Source organism: Mus caroli, unplaced genomic scaffold (genome assembly GCF_978045245.1).
Source record: "Mus caroli unplaced genomic scaffold, Mus_caroli_1 scaffold_2, whole genome shotgun sequence".
NCBI lineage: Eukaryota > Metazoa > Chordata > Mammalia > Rodentia > Muridae > Mus > Mus caroli.
In genome coordinates this window covers 129,153,053-129,163,483 of record NW_028227257.1, presented here as the reverse complement: position 1 = coordinate 129,163,483, position 10,431 = coordinate 129,153,053, and the positions used below count along the sequence as shown (strand labels likewise).

Sequence of the window (10,431 nt, the reverse complement as noted above, 5' to 3'; positions counted from 1 at the left end):
TGCCAGCTCTGTGTGCTTTGTCTACTGCATGTCTTATGCTTTGTGTGTCATAACATCTTTGGGCAAACTATTCTGGTAACACACTTATTTCCTTTATGGTTAATACTTTCTTTTAAATTTTTCACTGAGTCTTGAGAAATATTTTCATATTTTGAAACTGTAAATACATGCCCCATCTTGCTCTTCAGAAGACTCTGTGCCTTTCATCTACAAATATAATATTATAATCGACTTTGGAGAATAAAGTCTATTAGGTCCTAATATAGATGCTAAAAGTACTAATACATTGTGATAAAAGTGCCATTTCTTCCCCATGGCTTTCAGCACTATTTTCCTTAAGTTTAAAGTCCATGCACCTTGGGATTTGCTTTTGATCCAGTTAACCTACTTGATTGTTCTCTTTGGGATGCTTCAAGACCATCATAGTCTGTTCATAGCTTTGCAGATTGATCATTGGTAAAATTCACTTCACATTAATTGAAATGTTTTAGCTGCAAAACACATGAAACTCAAGAAGAATGAAGACCAAAGTGTGGACACTTTGCCCCTTCTTAGAATTGGGAACAAAATACCCATGGAAGGAGTTACAGAGACAAAGTTTGGAGCTGAGACAAAAGGATGGACCATCTACAGACTGCCATATCCAGGGATCCATCCCATAATCAGCCTCCAAACACTGACACCATTGCATACACTAGCAAGATTTTGCTGATAGGACCCTGATATAGCTGTCTCTAGTGAGACTACGCCGGGGCCTAGCAAACACATAAGTGGATGCTCACAGTCAGCTATTGGATGGATCACAGGGCCCCCAATGGAGGAGCTAGAGAAAATACCCAAGGAGCTAAAGGGATCTGCAACCCTATAGGTGGAACAAAATTATGAACTAACCAGTACCCCGGAGCTCTTGACTCTAGCTGCATATGTATCAAAAGATGGCCTAGTCAGCCATCACTGGAAAGAGAGGCCCATTGGACTTGCAAACTTTATATGCCCCAGTTCAGTGGAAAGTCAGGGCCAAAAAGGGGGAGTGGGTAGGTAGGGGAGTCGGCGGGGAGGGTATGGGGGACTTTTGGGATAGCATTGGAAATGTAAATGAGGAAAATACCTAATAAAAAAAAAGAAATGTTTTAGCTGGCTTAGCCACTATGACCCCAAAAGGAAACTCAATTCTCAATAGGAGAACTAAGCATGTGACAAGTGTGACCATCCTAGTGATGCCAGACAATTCTCAGACACTCTGAGTGTTTACTCACAGGGAGCATCACAAAGTTGGAAGAAAATGAGGAAGATGGATCTACAGTCTTTGCCAACTGTTCATGTTCACCCGGATCACTTGTGCCTACCTTAGTATAGGGACTTGCATACAAAAGAAATAATTAAGAATTGTGGGATTTTCAACATATATGGGAGTAAAATATGTCAGTCCACAAAAATTAGAAAAGGAAAATTTTTATGTTTCCTATACCGTATGTTAACACAGAGCCATTTGAAGTGTGTCTGCAGTAAGGTAAAGCTCAGAGTGGCCACTGAAAGGAAATGAAAGTGCATTTAGTTATGCAATAGTGAGAATTAGATGTCAATCAACACATCATGGAAATGCCTCACCCGGCCCATAATGGCTACGAGGAGAAAACAAACAACTATAAAAAGCTAGACTGGATATCTGAATATAGGATACAAGGAGACCTAGTACACTGTTGGGGAATTGCAAATTAGTCTAATTACTATGAACATCAGTCCAGTAGCATCTGTAAAAACAAAACATAGGACTAACACAGTATCAACCTATTCCACTCTTAGATTATAATCAAGAAAGATGATGCCAACATAGGTAACAGATCCTTTCATATTCATTTACATATGATTTACAATAGCTGAACTTCAGAATCTGCCTCAATGTTCATCTGTAGATAGACAGATACAGAAAACAATATAGACATATAAAGAGATGACAGAGTAGGGAGATTGATAAGTAGGTAGAGAGAGAGAGAGAGAGAGAGAGAGAGAGAGAGAGAGAGAGAGAGAGATTTAAAGACACCACACACACACACACACACACACACACTGGACTATAATAGCAAAATAAAGTGCTGTTATTTGTGTAAAAAATAGGATAAATTATAGGTCTTATAACGTAATCAAGATACAGAAAGCCAAAAGTAACATGTTATCTCTCAACCATTTAAGCTAAAATAAAGGCAGACTACGTTGGAACTGGTTGATGGGTTACAAGAGAAGAGTAAGGTAACCTAGAGTTAGCCTAGAAGGGCTGATGTGGTCAAAGCATCATATATGCATACAGGGAAATGTTACGGCAAAACCCATTTAATATGCATAATAAATATACCCTGTTCGTTACTATGCTAAAAATGGGAAAGGTAGCAATGTACAGGGTATCAGTGTATTGGCTCTCCCTTGGGTCCTGTTCACATTTCCCTGCACCTCACTCTGATGAAGAGCAGGCAAATGTAGCGTCTGCAAGGAGACACACCAGTGTCACTGAACTGAGAATGATTTCCATGCCGGAGGGGACAGCAGATATCCCCATCCCTGGTATCCATGAGCCTCACTGGTGCCTGGGCTTTTGCATGTATCCAGGAAGAGGATTCGGCAAGGTAATTGGCTAAATAAATATGCTGTGCGCTCTCTTTCTCTCTGTGGATGCGTCCCAGGACTTAGGGATAGGAGTCGAGTCAGTCTAAAAATATTCTCCCCAAAGAAGATGCCTTTTTCACGTACACTCATCTTCATCATCATCTTTTGTATGCAGTCTCTAGCTGCTTTACTGCAAAATGGCTTTATGGTCACTGTGCTGAGCAGGGAATGGGTACGAAGCCAGGGACTCCCTGCAGGTGACATGATTATGGCTTGCCTAGCTGCCTCCAGGTTCTGTCTGCATGGAATAGCCTTCCTAAACAATTTCCTGGCCTCTGCTATGCTTTGGACCATAAAGAATTATTTTTCTATCCTCTGGGACTTCATCAACACTGTCAATTTCTGGTTTACCGCCTGGCTATCTATCTTCTACTGTGTGAAGATCTCTTCGTTTTCCCACCCCATCTTCTTCTGGATAAAATGGAGAATTTCTCGGTCAGTGCCCAGGTTACTGCTTGGATCCCTGATCATTGGTGGACTGTCAGCCATCTCCTCAGCCACTGGAAACATAATTGCCCTTCAGATGGCGGCCTGTGAAAACTACACAGTTTCTTATAAAACGATGGCATTCTATGTGTATTATTTTCGCTGTCATGCGATGCTGATGTGGGTCATTCCATTCTTCCTTTTTCTGCTGTCCATCATCTTGCTCATGTTCTCACTGTATCGGCATCTGGAACAGATGAGGTACCACAGACCCAGGTCTCATGACTACAGCACCCATGCTCACACTATGGCTCTGAAGTCCCTTACCTTCTTCCTCATCTTCTATACATCGTATGCCCTGCTCATTACGGCATCTGTTGCACACGTTGTAAATGTCCACAGTTCCTGGCACTGGGCCTGGGAAGTGATAACCTACATGGGCATCTCACTACATTCCACCATTCTGATACTAAGCAACACCAAGATGAGAAAGGCCCTCAAGATAAAGTTCCTAGACCTTTGTATTGCCAGATCATATGACAATGGCCGTGGTTAAAGCATGGCTCTACTCTCAAGGTATCAGTATCAACAGCCTGTTCTCTAATGAATAGTGCCTCCCATGGGAGGAACCCATAAGGTTTGATGGCTCTCTCTCTCTGCTTGGTCTTCTCACTCATCCCATGCCTTACTGTTTAATTTTCCACACTTCAGCTTCTCCCTTTCTTGATCCGTCTGATACTGTTACTTCTCTGGTCTGGGTCCCAAGTCATATTGGCCTCACCTGAACGGTTGTATTTCCTCTCTCAAAGAGATGCTCATAGTCTTTAAATAATATTCTCCACGCATTCAAAGCATTGGCTTGTCTTTCCTTATGAATACCTAGAGCCACTGTCAGCTGACTCTCTGAGCAATCTGAAGTTTGGTTTTAGTGGAATAGATTCCCCAACACTGCCCTTCTCGGATACACCAGCCAAGCTCCTCACTCCAGCTGTGGTCTCAGTTCAGTCTCTCTATGGTACAGATTCTGGCTATTGTCTGTAAGTCCTTCCCTTCCATCCCATGTGCTTTTGACACCAAATAATAGGCACTTTCCAGATTCCCCCCCCCCATGTCTTCCTACTTTGTTTTCTCTGTCAGTCTTGGCCATTCTCCTGTTGTAGAGCATTGCTTAAGAAGAATTCCACCATGGAGTCTTATCAGTTTCATCTCACACAAAGCTGAAGACATGTGTGAATTTTGTTCTGTTTCAGGTCCTAACGACGACTTTTCGTGCTTGTTTGAAATAAAAGGAGTTGTATGTTATGGAAATGTTAAGTTTGGTCCAATAGAAAGCAGATGAAAACAAAGGATATCTTCAATGAAATTTCATTTTAATTAGCCTGTACTTCTTGTTTGTCTACCTGAAAGAAACACTTAGAATGCTGCTGCCTAGGCTTATGCTTCTCCAAATGGAACATGTGTACGATGGTCCCCTGGAAGTAGGAAAAAATTTGGGAACTTCCATTCTTATATATCTTTATCTTATCCTGTAAATTCCTAGTTTTCTGTGTATTCGGTTTATGTATTAAAATGAGATGTGTGTATAATTAATAATAAAGATGAATATGATAATGCCCTGGATATCCAAGCTGCTATACAAGAAGGAACAGTATTGGAGTTTTCATGTTCTCATTAAACTATTTATCAAAACAGGGAACACTACGAAAGAAAGTGTGTTTTCTTTTATAATGATGTAGGAATCAATTTGTCAAAGGATGGGAATAATAGAAACACACACACACACAAACACAAACACACACACACACATAGAGTTACAGTTAGCCCTTGACACTCTTTCCTGAAGAACTGCTTTTATAAGTAGACAACGAATCAGTAATGACACAGAGAGGTTGAATAATTCTGTCAGCCAACCTAACTTAACTCCTTCCTATGAATAGTTTCCCCAACACCAGAATGCACCCACTAGTTAATGTATACACGGAAGACTTATGAAAATGGATCATCTTCTGGCTTCAAAATAAGCCTCAATACGCTTAAAAGAGTGTGTTTTCTGGTCATAACAGCATGAAAGTAGGAATCCATAACAGAAAAATGTCTAGAAAATCGTCAGAGGCTTAGAATTTAAATCACAGGTGTATGAATAACCCTCTGATCAGAGGAGTCAAAATGGAGTTTAGAAAGTGTAAGCTGAATGCTAAGGAAAAGGACACATTTTCAAATCTGTGAGATGCTACTAATGTAGCGATGATATGGGAATTAACAGTGCTAAGTGTGTATGCTCAAAGAAATGACTTAAATCAGGTACCACCTCAGGAAAGTAGAAAGAGGGGAGCAAGAAGAAGGCAAAAAAATCAGAAGAAATGCGATTAACAAAAGCTAGAGCGAAACCAGTGAAGCAGAAGGCTGAAAAGCAGAGCACAAGTGACCCAAAGTCTGGTTCTTTGAACTCAGATCAATTATTCTTTAGATGCGTTGATGGGGGGGGGGGGGGACAAACCGCCAACTACAAGGACCGGAGGAGTATATCACTCTGTCTCTGGTCTGTGAACTAGGAGCAGGGGAATGTTTGAACAACTTCATGCAAATGAGTTGACAACTTGGAGAAACACATGGAAGGTAGTACTTTCAAGTTTCCTGAAGGGTGGCTTCTGGAGACTGTAGCCCTCCATTCTAATCAGGACCCAGGGGTGCATGGAGCCCTTACAGGACTGTGGTCTTGCGGTGACCCCAGGACTCAGTTAGCGTCTCTTCTATGCTAAGTCTCGTGTCCCCTGTGTCTCATTATTTAATAATTTTGTTGAGTTTGGTTTTGTTTTCCTTAATCTTCTGTCTTAATACAACCCGTCCCTCCACCTCCAAGTCTTGGTGGCATATGCCTCTTCCACCGAGCCATCTCACGCACTCACACATACTCTTTTAAAACTGTGTATAAGAGTAATTTTCTGAGAAATTATGCATCGGAATGTGTTTTATTTTTCTTTCAAACTTGATTTATAACTTTCCTGAGTAATTCAGTTGGAGTTTTTATTATCTGCTTCCAACCCACCGACAACACACAGAGGGAATTATAAATAACCTGTCTCTGGTTGACTATACATTATCATTCTTACAAGTGTTTTTGATATATCTCCCTAAAGACATTATGGATTCATCATGTCTATCCATATACTTTCATTTTTGTGGGAATTATAAAAGAAGGATAAATAAAGAGGAAATGAAAATATAATCAGCAACCTTTAATTATCACTCAATATATCCTGTTTCTGTCACTATTCCATATTCTGGCAAATAGTTGTGACCCATTTTGGTAAACAGTCAGTTAAATTTGCAATAGCAAATATACCACAAAAATTCCTATGAATATGAAAATTGTTATGTCTTTAATTCTTTTAGGTACTTTAATGTAAGAGGTTAAGAAAAAGCAGGAAAGCCAGGCAGTGGTCATGCACAACTTTAGTGCCAGCACCCAGGAGGCAAAGGCAAGTGAATCTCTGTGAGTTCAAGGCCAGACTGTCTGCAGAGTGAATTCCAGGACAGCCAGAGCTACACAGAGAAACCCTGTGTTTACCAAAAAAAAAAAAAAAAAAAAGTAAGTGCTTTGACTATAGTTTTAAAATTGATACAATTCTTTGTCTTTTTTTTTCCACTGTACTTTTTAACTCTTTATTAAGAAGGAACCATGTCAGCACTGCTATGTAAACAATGAGAAAGATCAAGGGGAACACAACAGGGAGCGTAGACAGTAATATACCCTGTCCTTTATATAATCAATGTATACCAGTTAAAGAGAGTTTAATCATTATTAAGCAAACATTTTTGCATACACGGCCTTCTCTTTATCTTTCTGTGCCTTTATCATTTGTTTGACTTTAAGCAATTCTGCCTGGATAGCTTTATCTCCTGTGCCTATCTCCTGTGCCTTCTTAAGATCAGCCAATGCTTGATGTCTTAGTCAGGGTTTCTATTCCTGCACAAACATCATGACCAAGAAGCAAGTTGGGGAGGAAAGGGTTTATTCGGCTTACACTTCCATACTGCTGTTCATCACCAAGGAAGTCAGGACTGGAACTCAAGCAGGTCAGAAAGCAGGAGCCGATGCAGAGGCCATGGAGGGATGTTCTTTACTGGCTTGCCTCCTCTGGCTTGCTCAGCCTACTCTCTTATAGAACCCAAGACTACCAGCCCAGGGATGATCTCACCCACAAGGGGCCTTTCCCCCTTGATCACTAATTGAGAAAATGCCTTACAGTTGGATCTCATGGAGGCATTTCCTCAACTGAAGCTCCTTTCTCTGTGATAACTCCAGCTGTGTCAAGTTGACACAAAAATAGCCAATACACTTGATCATATTCTTTCAATCCTTGCCATCCTTGCGCTTTTCGGTACAGTGCTTTAGTATTTGAAGGATCCATTTCAAGAGCCTCTAAGCAACTGTCAATTGCCCCCTGCCAATTTGACATCTTCAGCTTACAAGCACCAATATTCAGCACACAACTTAAGGCTATAGGTTGCAGTCTGGATCTATCTGCTTTCTCAATAACAGCCTTTGAACTATCCACATACCTTAAAACCTTCGCATATTTTTTAATAGCCATCTCCCAGTTCTGAGACTTGAAAAAAGTATTTCCAATGTTTTTTAAGTCTTCAGATATTAATAAAATTTTATCTACATCTTTTAAATCTGTATCTGCATCCTCGGGGAAGTCTGGATGACTGTCACCAGAGCCATCTTTGGGGAATATTCCCCAGTCATCCCCTTCTTTCAATTCTCCACATCCTGCAATAACACAGAGTTTGGCAGGTTTTTCACCATTCACTTCTACATTTTCAAGCATCCTTGCCACACCTAGTCCTTTTATGACTTGACCAAATACCACATGTTTCCCATCCAAATGAGGAGTTGGAACTGTTGTGATAAAGAACTGAGAATCATTCGTACTGGGGCCTGCATTTGCCATGCTCAGCAAAAACCCTCCCGATCATGCTTATAATGAAATTTTCATCTTCAAATTTTCACCATAAATACTTTCGCCACCTGTCCCATTCTGATTTGAGAAGTCTCCACCCTGAATCATAAATTTCTTAATAATTCGGTGGAAAGGGCATCCTTTAAAATGGGGAGGCTTCCTGGTCGTGGACCCAGTTCCTTTTTCTCCTGTACACAATGCACGAAAATTTTCTGCAGTTTTGGGAACAATATCTGCAAACAATTCTAAAACAATTCGTCCAACTCTCTCCCCGCCGATGTCCACGTCAAAGAAGACTCGCGGGTTCTTGGAGTTGGAGGGCTTGGCTGCCAGGGATGCATGGGACATCTTCACTGCAGGTGCTGGGAAGCGGGACACGGGCACCTCGTGCGCGAGACCGGAGCAAAGTCTACTGCCCCTCTACGTTATCCAATTCTTTGTCTTTATGAAGGTTATCAGAAATGTCATTTCATACCAGAACAGACCACAAATTGAGGAAACAGCACAACACATACATCACTGTTCAGATTGTGGCTGTAGTGGATTAAACTGTTGTTCTAATCTTCCCGGTGGCAGCAGCAATGTGAGTTCTTTGTTTCCCACCCCAATGCTCTGGATTCTCGAATGAAACACACACACACACACACACACACACACTGTGTTACATTTAATATGCCTTAATTGGCTCAATGGTTGGACCACTACCAAACTTCCAAATTGCTAACACCTCCCCTCTGATCCTCCTGAATTATTACTTACTAAAATCTATATTCCATCTTTGCTACCCTGGTCCCAATGCGGGGAGGAGGTGAGCTATAGGGCTGCCCTTCCCTGGCTCTTACATAATTGTATGCTTTCTCTTCTGCAGCCTCAAGGCTGATCCTTCTGCTTCTTGGCATGGCAGTGCTAAACCTTCTTCTTCTCTTGGTTCCCTTGCACAGGAAATCTAATGTCCCACCTCTGTCTCTCTGCCCAGCCATTGGCCTACAGCAACTATATTTACCAATTATAACCAACTAGAGGCAGGGACCCACAGCATCTTATGTGTGGGATTCCCACATAATTTTTTAAGAACACAATTAACATAATACAAGCAATAAACCAAATCCACAGCAGAGACTTATCTCAGTTTGTGAAAGTTTAATCTCCATCAAAACTGTTTTAGAATACCAATATACACAGTACTAACTTAACCTGCTGTTGAGAACTCACAAGGTGTACACTGCTAGGTATGATATAAAATATTATTTCAATTAATAGGTAATATACAGCATTGGCCATTTGCACCAAATCACTGCCAGTGATCATAAAAGTAGGGCAAAGAAAGAAGGTTTTTTTGTTATATAGTTTTTATAGCAGTGGACATACATTATGATTTACACTGAAAGAAGACAAAAGTTTAAAATTGGCAAGAAATTTTAAAAAGTCCTTCCCAAAAATTATCAGAAACTGTGTAATGCAGGCTGAGATATTTTCTATTCTATCATATTCTATCACCTGGAATTATTATATTTTTTAATAATCCTCATGTCCGATAATGGTTAAGTTTCTCAGCGGTACAGTTGGCAGATCATTTGTATGTGTCTGTTATAGGGACTGGAAAAAGAAACAAGATAAATTTCCTTTCAGTGAGTTCTGCTAAGGAGCCAATAGAGTTGCAGACTTCCACATCGACATTCAGGAGTAAATAAAATGTATTCCAGCTCTGTTACTGGAAGATGCTCTCTGCTTTTCCAGCCTGTAAACTCACCACCTTTTCCTCTTTACAATCTTCTATGACCTGAGGAAACAGGTGCCTTGTAGTTAGGATGTGTTGACCTTATCTATGCTCAGTTCCATCTCTCCCTGCCATAGATGGACTCTTAATTCAGATTTGGCCCTTGGAGAGCCAATCACCATGGTTACTACTGCAGACATGCACATAGCCTTTATAGGGTCAATTAGTACTTTCCCCAGGGATGTTCCACCAGAACTGACTTTTTCACCCCGGGGTACCAAGCTATTGAGTTACCTATCTGCCTGCCATTTTCACAAGAAGTAGGACAAACGAGTCCTGAAGTCCTTTCTGCTCTCCCGAATGATGAGCTTGCTGACAGTAATGGAGATGGGGACAGCAAAGGTGGTGACTAGCACTGAGCCAGGACCTGTGATCCATTTAAGGCCACAACAACTTTATGAGTTCAGTGTGATTTTATGAGGTTTACAGAACAGGAAATGGAAGTGTTGAATACTTCAGTAATTCTCCTAATGTTACAGATTCTACAGGGCAGACTAGGGTTACAATTCAAGAAGTGTTATCCTAGAGTTCTGCGTTACACCATATGTATTGGCTAGACTTGTCATTTTTCTGAAACGCAATTTCCTTTTAATCAAATTGGTT

General features: G+C 40.8%; 1 protein-coding gene and 1 pseudogene across 1 annotated transcript; one reads left to right on the top strand and one right to left on the bottom strand.

The window, feature by feature from the left end:
- Window positions 1-2,692: 2,692 nt before the first annotated feature.
- LOC110289607 (taste receptor type 2 member 134) lies at window positions 2,693-3,640 on the top strand. Its single transcript, XM_021155891.1, has one exon. The coding sequence runs from the start codon at window positions 2,726-2,728 to the stop codon at window positions 3,638-3,640; it is 915 nt and encodes a 304-aa protein (XP_021011550.1). The 5' UTR covers window positions 2,693-2,725.
- Window positions 3,641-6,806: 3,166 nt separating this feature from the next.
- Window positions 6,807-8,399, bottom strand: LOC110289606 (peptidyl-prolyl cis-trans isomerase D-like; annotated as a pseudogene).
- Window positions 8,400-10,431: the final 2,032 nt, after the last annotated feature.

Excerpts from the sequence above, each read along its gene's own strand:
- LOC110289607 (XM_021155891.1), top strand. The coding sequence starts at position 2,726 with ATGCCTTTTTCACGTACACTCATCTTCATCATCATCTTTTGTATGCAG.